The sequence below is a fragment of the Aythya ferina genome (genome assembly GCF_964211825.1).
Source record: "Aythya ferina genome assembly, chromosome: Z".
Classification (NCBI taxonomy): Eukaryota; Metazoa; Chordata; class Aves; order Anseriformes; family Anatidae; genus Aythya; species Aythya ferina.
In genome coordinates this window covers 14554235-14573176 of record NC_140299.1, presented here as the reverse complement: position 1 = coordinate 14573176, position 18942 = coordinate 14554235, and the positions used below count along the sequence as shown (strand labels likewise).

Below are 18942 nucleotides of genomic sequence, written 5' to 3'. Positions count from 1 at the left end.
ATCCTAACAGTAATATGTTAGAACTACTGTTTCCCCCCCCCCCCCTTATTTGTCAGTAAATGAAATCAAAAATAGTTTAATATGCTATTATGTACTATTTCTAATAACTGATAAATCTGTTTAAATCCAACCAATAGGAATTTTTAAAGCACATAGGTGCTTTGTAGCACACTTGAAGGTGAAATTCTGTGAGGTGTAAGTAGAACTGAAGGTACAGAAGTGCCAAGAGATTTGATGCTGATATTTGGCACCCAATGGACTGAAACAAAATGTTGATCTGAAGAACTGTCAGCAAGTTCCTGATTTATACTGCTTTGCTAGCTCATAACTTAGTGTGGTAGCAGCACAGCAGCTCCCTGATGCTACTGCAGGCTGAGAATCCGTAGAAACATACATATTTATTTAAGAGCACAGCTTAGGGGTTGTTCCACAAACTAAAATTGACAGTTCTAACAAAAAAAGAATTCTGATATGGCTCCTTATATTATGTGCTAACTTATATATGTGACATAGAACTCACTGCAGCTGAAACCACATATGTAGGTTAGACTTTTCCAAGCCCACCTATATTAGTAAATTTTGCAATTTTAATTGTGGGAGTAAGTAGTCCAATTTATCAATTGAATACTTTAAACTGAACATGACAACCCAAGTGTCAACATACAAAATGTTTTCAAGTGTAGATTGCAATTAAATGCAAAAAAACAGAGGCAGAAGAACTTTTCAATGTTTCAGAAAGAAAACAACCTTAAATGTTGAAATCACAGCAAATATTTGCATAAAGACATAATCTTTTGTATGTCTAATTTGTACACCCACAGTTCCAGTTTCACCTCATACCAATGGATGTAAACATTAATAGACTCTTATAATAAAACACTGTAATTTCTCATTCAAGGATTCTTCCCCTCAAAATAAACTTCATGACTTAATTTCAAAGATTGCTCTCCCATTTAAAAACTGGAAATTAGTGCATTAAAGCAAACATTCTAACCTGGACTCTGTTAGAACAGATGGGGATTCTTGCCAATGACCAGTGAGTCAGATTTTATTCATGGCATACTGCTAACTACAGATAGAACAATCTAATGCAGTCCAGCTGGATGCAGTCCAGAAATTCATCTATTGGGAATTTGAAGAAATTTACAGCTGCTTAAGTCCCAGAACTTCTGTAACTCTGTTCTGAACTGGGCAATTGAGGTCTGTCTAGTATATAGGTACAACTTTCAGTTCTTGTCTTCAAGTAATGTCTCAGGTGGTCCCTGTAATGGAAGGTTATATTCTCAAAGTAGAAGGTTTTTCTGAGATAGAGCTTTGGGTTTTAACCGAGATTGAGATATCAATATGAGGGACCAGCTGCAAATCCTACTTCAAGTCCTTTTTTAGTCTTGTAAGAATTGGTTCTGATGTACTGAATAAACGTGTGCTCATCTTTGTTATCCTTTTGTTTTGAAACTGTTAAGTATTGCACTTGTACAAATATAAAAAACGCACAGATTTTTTTTATTGAAGTAATTCCTCACTGGAATTGGTTTGGGATCACTGAAACTGTCTCTTGCATATATTAAAATAATTATTTGCAAATGGTATCGGCTCCCAGTTTGTAAATTTGTAATGCTGATCACAAATGCAAGGTGTCAAGATGCAAATAGCTTATAATTTTTATATGCTTTTTTGGCCCTCTTGTGCTTTAAAGCAACCATGATTTTTACTTTGTCTTGGTATCTGGGGATTAAAATAAGTTTCTGGCAGAAATGTACTTTATGCAAGTTTCAAAGTAAATTTCATTGGTATGATAAATCAGTTTTGATGGCCAAAAGTTTTCTGATTGAACTGAATTTTTTATACAGGGAGGGAGAAAAGGACTGACAAGCTATTTGAATCCAGTACATTTATCTGTAGTGTGACTTTCTTACGCTTTGTAGATCTTGGTGTTGAAACTGCTTGAAACTGCTTTCTTCGCACGTTCCTTGCAGAGGATCTTACAGATCTTTTTTTATTTTAGCGTCACATCAGGCTGTGAAACCAAATTTCACTGAGAAATATGCCAGGGGTGTAAGGAGGCAGCTTAAGCAAATATTTGAATAGGGCAAGTGTGTTACTGTATCATGTCAAGTTTACTCAGTTGGAGTATGCTGAATTGTTTTGCCTTTGTATTGTAGCTTTACAAAAACATAAATAAACCTTGTTGTCCATGAGCAATATGACTCACTAGGATATAGGTAAAAATTCATTTGGGGATATAATACTTTGAAAAATGAAACTTTCATGTTTGTCTTGCTATAAGCATTTAATACAAACTTTGAAATAAATTGTATTTTATCAGTTGATTATTATTGTAAGATGTGGAGTCTTGTTCTTTTAACACAGATGTGCCTACTGTCTATGTTGATTTTTTTTTTTGGACAAAGCTGATGAATGCAGAAGTGCTTTATAACTGTGTGACTTTTTAAACTTTCAAAATGTGAGAGTAAACACTAAACTGCGTTAACCACCTTCTTCTGAAGCTGTGTGCGTGCTGTCTCGTAGCGTTACAAGCCCTGGCTTCTGCCCTTACAACTGCGGAGTGACTTTAACCCTCGTACCCCGCCCCTTTTGTTTTGCTTTTGATTCTTTTGTTTTGTTTTAGTTGTTTCAATTCCACCAGCACCGGCCCTTTCTCCACACAGCCCGCGCCCTGCCCCTCAGCACGGCCCCTCCCCCATCGCGTCCTGGCCGCCGCCACAGCCCCGCGCCCCCAGTGGCGGCCGGGGATAACCCGCAGGGACTACACCTCCCATCACCCCGCGCGGCGCCACAGCCGCACCCCCCTTTTTTAGTCTTCCCCCTCCGTGCGTGGACTACATCTCCCATCGCACCCCGCGGCGTTTATAAGCGCACCTGCCCTTCCGCTCCGCGCCTTTCCGCTTCCGGCCAGCCGGCGGGCGGGTGGCTGGGTGCAGGGGGGCGTCCCCGCTCGCCATGGCCTCCTTCGGGTGGAAGCGGCGGATCGGCGAGAAGGTGTCCAGGGCCACCTCCCGGCAGTTCGAGGCGGACGCCGCGGATGACAGGGGGCTGCCGGAGGACGAGGAGGACGACGGCTGCGTGCCTGCAGCGAAGCGGAGGAAGGAAGGCCGCGGCGGGGGCAGCGCCGAGCAGAGCCGGCGGCTGAAGGACGAAGGCGCCAGCCTGGCCGAGAGCAGGAGGTAGCGCTGCGGCCGCGCTCGCTGAACGGGCCGCGCTCTTTGCTGGGGGGGGGGGGGTTGGCTGCCGCGGTGTCATGTTGGTATTCGCGTCTCGTTTCTGCCTGTCTGCGTGACGAAAAGCGATAACGGGGGAGAGACAAAAAAAAAATGGGTGTGAGATTTGAGGGGGAAAATAAGATGTTATGGGTGAAGCCGTGCTGTACGTAATGCTTCAGGTGCTCTGCGAGCTTTCTCCTGTCTTGCAGGTGTGTGGTAATCCTGTGCAGCAGTTGTTACAAGTAGGCGCGTTTTCACCCATGCAGTGACCAGGCAAACAAAACAAAGCAGTTAATGCGCAGCAATTCTGGCTGATTCTTCAGAGAAGCCAGGTTCAGGTGGCCTCTCTGAACATCTTCTGGTAGGAGTACTGAGTTGTTGCATTTCAGCAAGATTTTTGAAGGGGTACTGCATAAATGGTTCTATTCTCCTGTTATGCTTCAAGCAGAAAGGCACTTTGCAGTGGGGGATGGATAAAGGAAGTATGAGGGGCTATAAGTAATACATTAACTACATAATTTGACTAGTTCTTCTCTAGATCAAAAAAAAAACCCAAACAACCACAATTCTGAGAATTGTCCTCTTAAAATCTTCAGAATGCTGGATATTTAACTCTGTATTCTGGCTTTAGTCATACGAAGCATCTCTGCTTTATTCATTGTTCCAAATCAGCAATGACATTATTTTCCTGATACAAATATTTCCATAATAGGTCAGCATGCACTCATCTTCTGTTAAACTGGTGAGGGCCTGTTACAGACCGCCCAACCAGGATGAAGAGACAGAAAAGGCATTCTATAAGCAGCTGGCAGAAGTTGCTCAATTGTCAGCACTTGTTCTCATGGGGGACTTTAACTTCCTGGACATATGCTGGAAATAGAGTACAGCCCCGAGGAAGCAGTCTAGAAGGTTCCTGGAGGGTGTGGAAGACAGCTTCCTGACTCAGCTGGTTAGTGAGCCTGCCGGAGGGGGTGCCCCGCTAGGCCTGCTGTTAGGAACAGAGAAGGACTGCTGGGAGATGTGGTGGTCGGGAGCTGTGTTGGGCAGAGTGACCATGGCATGGTAGAGTTCTCTATTCTTTGTGAAGTCACAAAGTTACTGACCTCAGGGCAGGCTTTGGACTGTTCAGGACACTGGCAGGGAGGGTCCCTTGGGACTCAGCCCTGAAGGGCAGAGGGGCTCAGGAAGGCTGGAGCTCCTCAAGAAGGAAGTCTGAAAGGCGCAGGAGCTGGCTGTCACTGTGTGCCGTAAGTCTGGCTGGTGGGGACGAAGACTGGTGTGGCTCGACAGGGAACTTTTGCTGAGTCTCTGGGAGAAAAAGAGTTCATGTCCAGTGGAAGAAGGGACAGGCAACTTGGAGAGTGTACACAGAAGTTGCTAGTGTATGTAGGGGACAGATCAGGAAGGCTAAAGCCCAGCATGAGCTCAACCTGGCTACAGTGGTTAAGGATAACAAAAAATGTTTTTATAAATATATTAACGGCAAGAGGAGAACCAAGGAGAATCTCCATTCTTTACTGGATGCAGGGGGAAATATGGCTACTGAGGATAAGAAAAAGGCTGAGGTTCTTAATGCCTTCTTTACATCCGTCTTTAATAGCCAGACCACTTATCTTTGGGGTACTCATCCTCCTGACCTGGAAGTCTGGGACAAGGAGCAGAATAAACCCCTCACAGTTCAGGTGGAAACAGTCAGAGACCTGCTGCTCCACCTGGACTGTCACAAATCCCTGGGGCCAGGTGCTGAGGGAGCTGGTGGATGTGATTGCTGAGCCACTTTCCATCACCTGTCAGCTGTCGTGGTCATCCAGACAGGTCTGGAGCATTACCAAGACTGGAGACTTTTTAATGTGATGCCCAGCTACAGGAAGGGTTATAAGGAAGATGCAGGGAACTGCAGGCAGTCAGCCTGACCTAAGTGCCAGGGAAGGTGATGGAACAGGTCATCCTGAGTACAATCACATAGCATGTGTGGGACAATCAGGGGATCAGGCCCAGTCAGCATGGGTACATGAAAGGCAAGTCCTTCCTGACCAACCTCATCTCCTTCTATGAGTGGGTGACCCGCCTGGTAGATGAGGTTGTTGATGTAGTCACCTAGATTTCAGCAAGGCCTGTGACACGGCCTCCCCCAGTGTTCTCCTATAGAAGCTGTCAGCCCATGGCTTGGACAGGTACACTCTTGGCTGTCTTAAAAACTGGCTGGGTGGCTGAACCCAGAGAGTGGTGGTGAATGGAGTGAAATCCAGCTGATGACTGGTCACTTGTGGTGCTCCTCAGGGGTCAGTGTTGGGGCCCGTTGTCTTTAATATATTCATTGATGATTTGGATGAGGGAACTGAGTGCACCCTCAGTATGTTTGCAGATGATACCAAGTCATGGGGAAGTGTTGATCTGCCAGAGGGTAGGAAGGCCCTGCAGAGGGACCTGGCCAGGTTGGGCTGATGGGCAGAGGCCAGTGGGCTGAGGTTCAACATGGCTAAGTGACAGACAGGTCCTGCACTTTGGTCACAACAACCCCATGCAATGTTCCAGGCTTGGGGCAGAAGTGCTGGTAAGCTGTGCAGAGGAAAAGGATCTGGGGGTGTTGGTTGATGCTCACCTGAACATGAGCTGGCAGTGTGCCCAGGTGGCCAGGAAGGCCAATGCTATACTGGCTTGCATCAGGAATAGTGCAGCCAGCAGGACCAGGGAGGTGATCGTCCCCCTGTACTCAGCTCTGGTGAGGCTGCACCTCAATTACTGTGTTCAGTTTTGGGCCCCTCACTACAAGAAGGACGTCAAGGCCCTGGAATATGTCCAGAGAAGGGGTGTGAAGCTGATGAAGGGCCTAGAACACAAGTCCTGTGGGGAGCGGCTGAGGGAACTGGGGTTGTTTAGTCTGGGGAAGAGGAGGCTCAGGGGAGACCTTATTGCTCTCTACAACTGTCTGAAAGGATGGAGTGGGGAGCTGGGCGTTGGCCTCTTCTCGCAGGTAATCAGTGATAGGACTAGAGGGAATGGCCTCAAGATGTGCCAGGAGAGGTTCAGGTTGGCAATGAGGAGACATTTCTTCCCAGAAAGAGCAGTCAGGCACTGGGACGGGTTGCCCAGGGAGGTGGTGGTGTCACCGTCCCTAGGGCTGTTTAAGGAAAGGTTGGACGTGGTGCTTAGGGACATGGTTTAGTGGGTGACATTGTTTGTAGGGTGATGGTTGGACCAGATGATCTTGGAGGTCTTTTCCAACCCTTATGATTGTATGAACTATACCTGTCAGTCTATAAAAGGGAGGACCGGGGCAATCTGGAAGAGAGAAAATCCTAGAAGTCTAAATCAGGTAAATTTATACATGTTATTTTAAATAAGCTTTGTATGTGGTTTGCTTAAAATATTTTCTTTGAGGAAAGGCTTTCTAATCAGATAATTCATCTTTTTACTGTTCATCTTCTTACTGTTTTTACTGTTCATTCTGATGTTGACACTATTCAAGGGGGTAGTGATTCGTTCCTATACATACACCTCTGTTCTTGAGTTCTGTGCTTTCTGAGTTCAGAAATTTGTCAATACAATTTTGAAACTTTTAAAAGATGACTTTAAATAAACTGAGATTAACCTAAATCGTTTAAACATGCTGCCATTATATTAGTCAACACCTTTAATGCAGTAATTGGCTACAGTAATGTTAATGTCTTTGAACACTAAATAACCCAAGTAATTGTGTATTGTTAACATATTCGTATGAACTATTTCCAGTGTTAAAAACAACGATCCACAGAACGGCAGATCTATCCTTTTCAAGGTACAGAGTTTGTCTTTTTCAGCTTGAGAAAAGGAATTATTTCAAAATGCTTTCATTCTACAGCTGGTAATCACTAATATTTACTGTATGTTGAACAGAAATTGATCTTTATTTCTGTCATCCTCCTTCCCACCTTTACCCTCTTCATATTTTGCTTTAGGATGATGTATTCTGTGAAACACCCCTCAGTTCTGTGTAGATTTTGTTATCTTTTCATTTGCTTTTGTAACAAATTTTAAGTTTTGTTTGTAAAATGCAATAAATCTCTTGAACAGCAGCAAATAATCCATGTGGTCTGCAGCTGGATCAGACTGCTTTATATTTATTCTGAGCAGCAGGTAATTCTTTGCGCCTTTAAAATCTTAAATGATTGTGAGATACTGAGTTTCGTCCTAAGACTTTCCTTTTAATGTTGGTTAGAGAACCTTACAAAAAAAAAGAAGCCATTTATGAGTAGCAACTTGTGTTTTTGTTTGTGATTTTAATGAGAACTGTATCTCATTGGGGTACCTATGTGAGCTACTGAGAAACAATAAATGGTTTATAAGAAATGTGGAAAAAAGGCAACAAGAAATTAAAATTTTTTTCAGAAATTAAAATATTTTTCAGGAGACTTTTCACTCTCTCTGGTGTTAACACTTGTATCTGAGACTTAATGTAAGTTCTGACTTAAAACTGTAGTCCTGGTAAGTGAGGGGAAATTATCCCACTCAGTGGAGTTTAGGCAATTCTAGTATGGTATTGCCATCATATGTAACTTTCAGGCGTATCTCCTTTAAAAAAATTTGACATGAATTTTTAATCTACAGAAGCTTTTATTACTAGGACAGGTGGAATAGTTGGCCTACCATCACAATGAACTTGAAGAAGCAGTATGAAAGGAATGTTTATTCTCTGTGATGAAAAGTGGTTGTTGTAATTGTGTGTTGGACTTCCATGGTCTTTTTTTTTTTCTGAATGAATGAGTGTACAGCTTTTGTAGAAATTAAATATTTAATGTAGGTTGTTTCAAAAAGTAGCAAAGTTTAGTAACAGGTAAAGACTTTTAGTTGGATTGTGCTGCATTCAGTTAAAAGGATGATATTTTGATGATATTTTTTGATAAAGGGATGATCTTTTTTGGCAACAAAGATGATACGGGGCCTGGAGCATCTTCCCTATAAGGAAAGGCTGAGAGACCTGGGTCTGTTCAGCCTGGAGAAGAGAAGACTGAGAGGGGATCTCATCAATGTGTATAAATACCTGAAGTGTGGGAGACAGGGGGATCTGGCCAACCTCTTTTCAGTGGTTTGCGGGGACAGGACAAGGGACAATGGCCACAAGATGGAGCACAGGCAGTTCCGCACCAACATGAGAAAAAACTTCTTCACGGTGAGGGTGACGGAGCACTGGGACAGGCTGCCCAGGGAGGTTGTGGAGTCTCCTTCTCTGGAGATATTCAAGGCCTGTCTGGATGCCTACCTGGGCAGCCTGCTCTAGGGAACCTGCTTTGGCAGGGGAGTTGGACCCGATGATCTTTCAAGGTCCCTTCCAACCCCTACAGTTCTGTGATGCTGTGGTATTCGTTGCAGAACTTCAGAAGAAAATCAAAGCCTGAAAACTAGTGGGAATTGAAGGTGGTATCTTAGTTGGTGGTACTTGTGGGATGGAGAGAAGAACGGGGTTATGGAAGGAGACAGAAGGGAAAAAGCAGGACTCTGAATAAAGAGTGGAAAGTAATAAATTCAACTTTGTTTCTTTTTGAAAAGAGACAATAAGGTAATGTGCATGGCAAAATTAATACGATGAAGGGTGAATTTTTTAAGTGGATTCACTGTTACTTACACGGAACAGTGTTTACCACTTCTGTGTTTGGTTAGGTCAGGTAGCTTGTTCTTCTGGTAAGGGAGCATCACAGCAGTGATGGTGTTACTTCCCCACAAACGTTCCTGTTTTCATTTGTGGTAAGTACCTCTCTGCGGGTAAGTGAGATGAAACCGACTGATTTGTGCTTGTAAAGTGAGTCTCAGTGTTTCTGGGGGGAGCAAGGAATAATGGGGCTGCTAGAAAAACTCATACGGCCTGCTCTTTGCCCATTGTTAAGCTCAGGAGCGGCACAGGCGAATCGTACGGGGCTGCAGGCACCAGAAAAATGGGTTTTCAGCTTTTATGCCAGTTGCTTGCGGAGTGTTTGTATGTACCTCATATAATGCATGTGCAGTAAACCTGTTGTGTCTGGAGACAGAGCAAAAGTGGTGCTGAAGAAAACAGTTTCTGATCCACACTTCAGTCTTCTGAGGAGTGGGAAGGAAGAAGGGGAGATACTGGGAACAGCTGTAGAATAAGGTTGATTATCCCAGTGGATCTAATATATTGTGGGGGACATAGGTTAGGAAATTCTGAGCTAGGGTTTTGATTGGTAGGTTGTTACAATCAGTAGTCATTAATCTTTTCTTTTTTTCTCTGATAGTGTGAAAAGTCAGATATATGGAAGAAGTGTTTCATTTGTCTGCTCTTTATATATGTGGGAAGGAGAGATTTAACAATTTTAAAAAAAAATAACATGTACACAGTCTTTTGAGAAGCAGTCTATTGGTTGAAAGAATGGAAGATATTTTAGATGAGAAATTACTTTTGCTTATAGGAAACTTATAATGCTGGCAGATTGTTTAAACTGAGATACTAGCATGGACGTATCCCCATGCACTGGAATTAAAAAAAATAAAAAAGTTTTTTAAAGAAAGTTTATTTTTTTTTGCTGATTGTCCTATACTTTTTTTTTTTTTTTTTTTTTAAATCCAGCACTACACAAAAGAACAAACATTTCTGCTCAGCTTCAGGATGTTGAAAACAGCAGTTTACAGTTGCAGTGTATTTTGAATGGTAGGTACCATGTCCTGTGGACACAAGCCTAAGAATGGGTTCAGATGAGATTAAATAATGGAATTGCCTCAAACATAAGATGTATTAAAAACTAACAGCGAGGAGAGGAGATCTTTTGTCTGACTAGCATCTCCGATATAACTGAATTGCATATTGATGTAGGTAACTTTGCAATCTTTTTTTTTTTTTTTTTTAATAAACGTTTTCGTAGCTGTCCACTAGGTGGAGGTAGAGTTCTTCTCATTAAAGCCTAAGTGCAAAAAATGTTTTTCATTTTTTTTTTTTTTTTTTTTTTTACAAATAGACACTATTGGGTTTAAGTTCTTATTGATTTGCATTTAATGTTTCAATTAATTCTGAAAAATAGAATAACACTGGTCTCTTATTTCTGATGGTACATTTTCTTTATTGCATTAAAAAACATCTTAATCTCCCAAGCTGGTACCGGTTTTGGAAGGTCATGCTTTCATCTGGAAAACTGTCTTTTGTCTGAGCTTACAGAGATTTACCAATGTTGAAATTAACAATTGATGTTGCTTTGTCACTTGCTGATCTAAATTATCTGACTAATAATGTTTTACACTTAGCTTCTGAGGTGGCATATTAAAGAAGGATATACTGAAGTGCTACAGACAGAGCAGACAATAGATGAATCTTCTTGAAGTGGTTTATTCTTCTAGGGGAATTAGTCTTTAAGAATTTTCCAAATTACTTTTCTAACTCATTTTTATAAAAAAGACACGTCCAACTTCTCTGATCTGCTGCTTAATCCACATTTTCATAGTTGAGACTTAACCTTCCTTTTTTTTTTGCTGGCACTAATATGCCAGCATCACTTCAATGTGTAGTCTGTCACTCCTTAGGTATATATGTTATAACTAAGTTTTTTTCTCACTAGATACCTGTAAGGTGTCGGCATAAAATGATGAGAGGCACAGACCTTTTAAAAGCATGTTTAATGTAGTGGTCTGTTGGATTAAGCATTATAAAAAGTTCCATTTAGCAAATGGAGCAAAAGAGTAACATCTAGTTCCAAACCAAATGAGTGACAAATGAAGAGTTGAAAAAACTTTGCCATGATTTTATAATGTTTGTATGTGTTCAACTTACCAGTGTCTTTCAGGTTTAGATTGTGGAATAACAGAAGGGTTTGGGTTGGAAGGGACCTTACAGATCACCCAGTTCCAACGCCCCACACCTCCCACCAGCCCAGGTTGCCTAAAGCCCCATCCAGCCTGGCCTTGAGCACTTCCAGGGATGGGGCATCCACAGCTTCTCTGGGCAGCCTATGACAGTGCCTCACCACCCTCTGAGTAAAAAAACTTCCTAATGCCTTATCTAAATTTACCCTCTTTTAGTTTAAAGCCTGTATTTGTGCTTGGGATTGCCCCATCCCAGGTGCAGGACCTTGTACTTGGCCTTGTTAAACTTCAAGAGGTTTGCACAGGCCCATCTCTCAAGCCTGTCTAGATCCGTATTGCTTATCGTAAGTATTTGCTTACTAATGAATTACGAAAGCATTGAAGTAATAGACTTCCTTTCAGGTTATCTGGCATATTTATTTATATGCAACCAACATGGCAAAGGTCACTGGAAAATTTGCCTTTCAATTCTCAGATAATAGAACACTGAATTATTTACATAATAAAGTGTTAATATATGTTTTTCAGAAAATCCAAGAGCTCTCTTTGCCAGAAACTTTTCAGGAGGCTCAATTACATTATGTAGTAGCCTAGGAGAAGTAGGGTATGTTAGAATATGCTGGGTATTTTAGGAGGAGTGGGTTGTGTTAGGAGGATGGGGGCTGGGTCTAGGAGACCTGGTTGCATTTTGTTCAACAGCTATCTCCTCCTGCTATCAGTCCCGGATGTAATTTTCACATCAGGTATTAGCTCTTCCAGATAGTACTTGCCTCTTTCAGACTGAGTGACCAGCATCAGTATTCCATAACTAAAATTAAATTTTTTAATTTCAGCAATTACTTGCTTTGATTAGGTGTAATGTCAGTCATACAAAAATGCAGAGAAAGTAGGTAGGCTGATTCCTCTAACGTTGTGTAGTGCAAACAGGGGCTTGATAAGATTGTCTCGACTTCTAGTCCAAATACCCAATCACTGCGTTTCAGGGTTTAGCATGATTACTTATTGTGCAATTGTGTATATTGTGTATATAAACTACTTTGCTGTTAGCTTCCTTGAGGACGCTTTACACATGACATACTAAAATGAGGCTAAGGGTGTGTGATCTGCAGCTCCTCAGTGCAGAGCACATGAGCTGAAACAAAAAAGTCTGAACAAGTATGGGCTTTTTACCTCCAGTTTCCTGGAAAAGCACATGTTGCAGCTTCTCTCCTATTAGTCAGAACACAGGATTTGTTCTGCAGGCCTCAACCTTTCCGCAGAGCTAAGAGCATTTTCTGCACTTTTTTTTTTTTTCTTTTTTGTCATGTTCAACAATTTCCTATAAATCGGTTTCCTGAAATAGCACTTCAATTTTTGTCTTTAAGTTAATTTTTATTGCTAGCATCACTGTTTTCCCTCACTTGCTGATAAGAGCTGTTGCTTCCTGGTGATGCATCTAGTTGGCTTCTGTCATCGAGGCGGAAATTATCTGCAGAATGTTGAAGTAGTTCCTTTTGTTTAAATTGCCCTTTATCTTTAGTTTAGCCATTTTCCTCTTACTCCGACAACTGGTTATTGTTTGGCAAAGGAGGAGTTCAGTTTTGAAGTTTTGTTATTAATTTTTTGCAGATTTTTTCTAGAGAGTATGTGCACAAGAATCAAAGATTATTTAAGAACTGTACAAAACCTCTGATCAAATTTGGGAATGTCTTTTTGTTACTGTTACCTGTAGATATTGAATTGTATTGTAGTATCCATGTATATTTGAATGTGTGCACGTTTATCTAGGTATCTATTTGTAAATTGTAAATTGAGTATTCATAGAACAGCTGTAGACTTTGTGAAAAACATACATAAGGAAATATTTTAATATACATATATGTGGAAGACATAGTTTATCTGCCTTCACTCTGCATAATTTTTAGGCACTGAAGGAAGGCAGTGAAGAAATGAATCTGTATTTATTCAGGGTCTCCTCACAATGTAGGAGAAAAAGGTATCTCCAAAGCACGATTCAGCTCACATAGCATCCTAAATTGCACTTTGTTGGGCCCTGTTACCATATATAATAACTACACTATAAAGGCACCAGGACTGCTTTTGGGTGCACCAGCACAGACTGATCTGTGGTCCTTCTACAGAATGGTTTTGTGACCTTGGAGAGGGTGACCATGGACAAACTATGTTTTGGGGGAATGCCTGTGGCCAGCTCTAACCCCACCTCGTCCTGCGAAATAGCAGGGGAGAGCTGTCTGGCCACAGCCGTGCCAAGGACCCATCTGAAAAATACCCCTGGGTAACACTGCTGGAGTGACAGTGGCCAGCGACGTTTCTTGGCGGTGCTGGCTTTGTAGTATGGAAGCAACCTGTGAGACTACAGGATGGATGGAGTCTTAACCTAAACGCTCAATGTTAGGGACCTAAGGGTGCGTGGGGTGAATCAGGTGTAACTGCTCATACCTGTCTGGAGGTGAAGGGTAGTCCTTGTGGTACCTGTCCTTGGACTGAAGTGTAGAGGGTCAGCGTGTTTCTATCATGTTTCTTGTGTAGAGGAATTCGATCAGAGAAAAGCTCCTGTGTTCACCAGAGATGTGTTAGAAATACTATTAATTTTAAAAATAAAAGCAGAGAGGATGTCTGTTTACTTAAAAAGAAACAAAAATAAGAAAGACTTCTGTTGATACGTGTTTTGAACCCTGGATACAATATCCATCTGCTTCAGCCTTCCTTCATTTTTTTAAAGCAAGAAAAACTCTGTAATAATAATTAAAGTTCTGTAACATAACAGTACATTAATATAAAGACTAAAATATTGTGTTATTTTTATTTATTGTGACCAATTATGATTATTTTACATTCAATTTTTATAAATCATCATAGCTGTGCTTTAAAAGCTAATTTAAAAATCTTTGAAAGCACATGCTGGCATTTTTTTTTTTTTACTTGTAAATTATACATAAGTAGAGTTATACTTTTTTTTGTCATACATTTAACACAGTCTGTTATTTTGAATGCTGTATGTATGCTGTACAGGATTTGATAAGATGTATTTTCTCAGCAACACTTAGAGCCTTCTGCTGCATATGAGGAATAATAAGAATATACAGCAGAGTACACCCGGCACGTTTTTGTTTCCTCTAACTGTTGTGCTGGAGCAGTTCATGTCACAGTTGTCTTTTTTTTGTTTTCCAGAGTTGATTGCTGAAATTTCCTTCATTTTTTTCCTGCTCATTGTTTATTTCTATTATAAACAGGCTGGAATACAGACCATCCCTTAAAAGCCTAGACACGGTAACAGCAGAGTCAGCACCCTCGCCATCCTGCAGAAGCCCGTTTCTGCAGTAGGTCCGTACTGATGGGTAGCTGTAGGTTGGAGAGTTGTGTAAGTACTTCAATGCGAAAGTATTGAGCAAGTTAAAGAAAACATTGCTACTTTGAGCTAAGGGGTTTTGCCCATAGTTTGAATCAGACATTGTAATAACACAGCTTTTAAATGAAGAGAATTCTATTATTTATATGCATAGTGTAATACAACTTAGTAAAATCTAGTAATTTACATAAATAATCTAAGAAATACTTTACAAATAAATACAACCTTGGGCCTTTTCCAGACCCTTTAGATAAGACAATGGCAAAAGTTGCTCAACTGAGTTACTGATTTCAGTGTCCAGTATTCCCTATATTAATGATGTTGTGTTGCAGCTTGCATACTGTCACATGGCTGCATTTATTTTTTTTCTCTCAATGTTACTGTTGTTGACGCTTCTATATATTGTCCAGATTTACTGTTAAATACACCTGGTTGCTTTTACCCAAATAATAAAACCTTTTAAACACCTAAAAATGAAATTCATATGTATAAATGATTTTAAAAGCAATTATTTTTGTTCATTGTTGAAGCTGCAGGAAAGAAACTAACCTGTTTCCTAATTTAATGCCTTTGTCCAGTTGCTCTGAAAGGCTAGCTATTGTTCCTGAGAAAGTTGACATTTTTCTACTACTACATACATTTGGCTTTAAAGCTCATGATCATAGAAACATAGTATGATCTCGGTTGGAAGGGATCCTGTGGGCAGGGACACATCCCACCAGACCAGGTCATCCAGGTTGTCCAGCCTGGCCTTGAACACCTCCAGGGATGGGACATCCACAGCTTCTCTGGGAAGTCTGTGCCAGTGCCTCATCATCAGATGAGCAAAGAATTTCCTCCTAATTCCTAATCTAAATTTACCTTTTTTTTTTTTTTTTTAGTTTAAAGCCATTCCTCCCTGTCCTATCACTCTACCCCCTGACAAAGCGTCACTCCTCAGCTTTCCTGTAGGCCCCCTTTAGGTACTGGAAGGCCACTATAAGGTCTTCTCCAGGCGGAACACCCCCGGCTCTCTTGGTCTCTCTCCATGGGAGAGGTGCTCCAGCCCTCTGATCATTCCCGTGGCCGTTCTCTGGACACACTCCAACAGCTCCATGTCTTTCTTGTGCTGGGGGCTCCAGAGCTGGATGCAGGACTCCAGGTGGGGTCTTGCAAGGGCAGAGCAGAGGGGCACAATCCCCTCCCTCACTCTGTTGCACATGCTGCTTCTTACACAGCCCAGAATATGGTTGGCTTTCTGTCTGCAAGCGCACATTGCCAGCTCATGTTGAGTTTCTCATCAACCAACACCTCCAGGTCCTTCTCCTTGGGGCTGGCCTCAATCCATTCTCTGCCCAGCCTGTATTGGTGCTTGGGATTGCCCTGGCCCAGGTGCAGGACTTTGCACTTGGCTGTGTTGAACTTGAAGACATTTGCACAGGCCCACCTCTGAAGCCTGCCATCCATCTGAACAGCATCCCCGTCTTCCACTGTGTCAACTGCACCATTCAGCTTGGTGTCATCTACAGATTTGGTGAGCGTGTGTGATCAGTGCATCCACCCCAATCTCAAAAGAACAATCACAACACTGTAGTATCACACTATTTTCTGTTACAACATTGAGTTACCACAGCTCAAAAGCTCCTAGACAAAGAGTTGTACCTCTCTCTGCCTCTGGGTGGTGTCCAGAACCCTAATTATAGAGAGAACATATTCCTCACATTCTTCTTACCTCCTGAAAAACAATTAAAGAAATCTTTCCTTGAGAAACTGAGGCTTGCACTTTTGAAGCTGTTTCAAGCTGATAACTTTTTGAGGCCTGCCATTCTTAATGTACATTGAACATGTTTTGATGGCAATCTCTAGAGCTTCAGTGTCTAGGAACTAAATAACAAATCTTAAATAACATTGTTTTGTCTTTGACCTGTCAGCCGGTAATATAAATCTAATGTAGTAGACCAGGACTTAAGCTTTTTTCTCTTCTGAAAAAAATAAGAAATGACAGTTAAGACATAATACGGATCATGGCTGTAGATTTTTTAATTTTAAAACTAGATTCCTTGGGTAAGGGATTTTGGCGATGAATAATGGCTTGTCGTCAACTGGCTCCACAATCCTATTTCACTGTTAAAAATAGAAGACATCTATTAAGTATGTTAAATGACATAAACTGACTGAAAGGCTTTCTTCTGCCTGGGTTTCTGTGTAGGAAGCTGTATTTGTCTGGAGGCTTAGTACAACCATTCCTTTTCCTGGCAATTAACTCCTGTGATGATCACGATAAACTTACCTCCATGAATCTGGATGTTGACAGAAGTGTTTTTAATTGTCTTCAGCCTAATCTGTCAATGAAACTGTACTGTTTGTCAGAAGATTAACTTTCCATGGTATTACTCACACATAATTTATTTTTCTGGACATTTTATTTGATGTATTGCATATTCTAAACTAAAATAGTGGTTCAGTAAGCATTTCAGCTTTTGGTTTTCAAAGAATATTACTGGTCTGAATTTGATAAATATTTTTTTGAGATTTTAAAGGAGACTTAGGGTCCTAAAAGAATTGTATAAAGCAAGTGTTTAGGGATGGTAGAATCACACGCTGATATTGAAATAAGTTTTCTAATGTTTCCACTTTCTAATTTTCCACTGAAAATGCATTTTGTTATAATTTACCCCTGCTAAACCATCTTTCGTTTCCAGATTGAAAAATTTATTTGCAGAGCTCTGAATGTGAAGGTGGTAGGAAGCTATTTGCTATGGATGCTGCTTTTATAATGTATTGTGTGTTTTATGAATATCACAATATTTGCCTTGTTTAATCAAGTAGGGAGTGTAAACTGCTTCTACAGCATCCAAAAATATACTTGAGATGCTGGTGTACAATATAGTGGTGCCACTATTGCTTAACAAAGGTCTTTTCATTGTATTTGTATAGCCAAATGGAGAATTAGACTGGGGAGCTGCTTGATGTTTTAAAATAAACAAATTTTTGGGTTGGTCATAACTTGTTTCAGATCATTGTCATGGTATAAGAAGCACAAGTGTTTATGCTGGTGCAAAGTAGGGGGCAAGAAAGAGGAGACTGAGAAGATTGTACTACTGAGAACTGACTAAAAGTGTTTTTACAAGTTTTTATTAATACGTTTTGTATTTGCCTTTCAAAAATTAATTCTCATACTTCTGTGTTGTGGGTGGAACTGAATTAACTGGGTTTTGTGAATTTTGTATATTAGTGGCTGATTTTATTTAAGAGAATTGAAGAGAAAAATTCCAAGTGATAGTAGGGCTAAACTGTTAGAATCACTGCTGATACACAGAATGAAATAAGCAAATGCTAAAATTAGAATAATAAATATTAAAATGGAATTCGTTTACACAGTCTAATATCTGTCATACTCCGTAAGAAAGTTTTAGGTAGAGAAAGTTTTAGGTAAATTAGTATAAGCTATTGTATGCAGTATTGCATCAGTATGGGAGAAATCTTTAACCTGGACTTTTATAGGTAACTTATAATTGTTGAATATGTTTTAACTGATTGTAACAATGCCTGAGATATTCATTTTCAGTAATTATATCCTGAAAATAAATTGAGAGGTTGAAATTTTAAATAATGAGCAAAACATGAAAAAAAAAACACGAAAGAAAACAGGGTGAGTGTATTTATGTGTCTAAAGTGAATTCATTGACATTTGGAGTTTGTGGATGAATTAAATAAAGGATTCATTTAATACAGGAAATAGATTTATACAAAAGATAAGGCATTAGCGAGTCAGACTTAATTATGTTTATCTAATCAGTGGAATCAATCTAATGTTTAAAGACATAAGGTAGTAAGGAATATATGTTAAAGGGCATACTTTTGTAATTGAGACATCCTTTCTTCAGATACAAAGCTGAAGTTACTTTTGTAATTGAGACATCCTTTCTTCAGATACAAAGCTGAAGTTACCAAGCTTTGATTACTTCACTTTTTTTTTTTCTTCAGAAGAAAGGTGTCTTTTTTTTTTTTTAAATTCAGTTGTGTGGATTATCTGAGCAAATTCATCTCTGCTGTCCTGCCCTTTGCTGAAAGTGTGTTGTAAATTCATGAGTAGTTTAATGGACAGGATGTCCCTTCCGTAACTTGAAATACTCTTTGTATGTGTTCCCCTGTAGATAGAGCATGGGAATTGAGGCATACAATAAGAGAAAGAGGAAGACTTTATTTCAGAAGGTAGGCTTTGGAAGCGTAAGATAGTGTAAAATAAATGGCTTAATTATTGGTACCAGTAACCAGTGTTGATAAAAACATATGAAATATTAATTTTTTGTTGATATTTAATAATTTATTTTTCATCTTATATTGTGGTATGAGAAAAATGGAAGGAGCTAGTTCAAACAGTTTTGGCTGTTATTCTCACTTAATAGGCAGTATTTATGTGCGTGCAAAATCATGCTGCCAAAACCCATTATCGGTCTGAATCTATAGCTTCCTGTAAGGCTGCTCATCAGTAGGTGAGCATTTTATTTAGTACAGCACCTCAAGCAGTACAGCATATTAAAATAACCATTTTAGGTTATTTTAACTGTTGTGGGAGTGGGAGCACAAACTTGTGCTTGCCTCTTCTCC

General features: G+C 40.3%; 1 protein-coding gene and 1 long non-coding RNA gene across 2 annotated transcripts in view; both read left to right on the top strand.

The window, feature by feature from the left end:
* The first annotated feature begins 2901 nt into the window (after positions 1–2901).
* TTC33 (tetratricopeptide repeat domain 33) overlaps positions 2902–18942 on the top strand; it is a 51318-nt gene continuing 35277 nt past the window's right edge. Inside the window, exon 1 of the mRNA XM_084503789.1 lies at positions 2902–3185. Coding sequence (XP_084359915.1) covers positions 2962–3185 — 224 coding nt within the window. The 5' untranslated portion in view covers positions 2902–2961. The remainder of the gene's footprint in view (positions 3186–18942) is intronic.
* LOC311426939 lies at positions 3206–8590 on the top strand. Its single transcript, XR_014687119.1, has 2 exons — positions 3206–3582; positions 3934–8590. It is a non-coding gene; the product is annotated as an uncharacterized lncRNA (long non-coding RNA).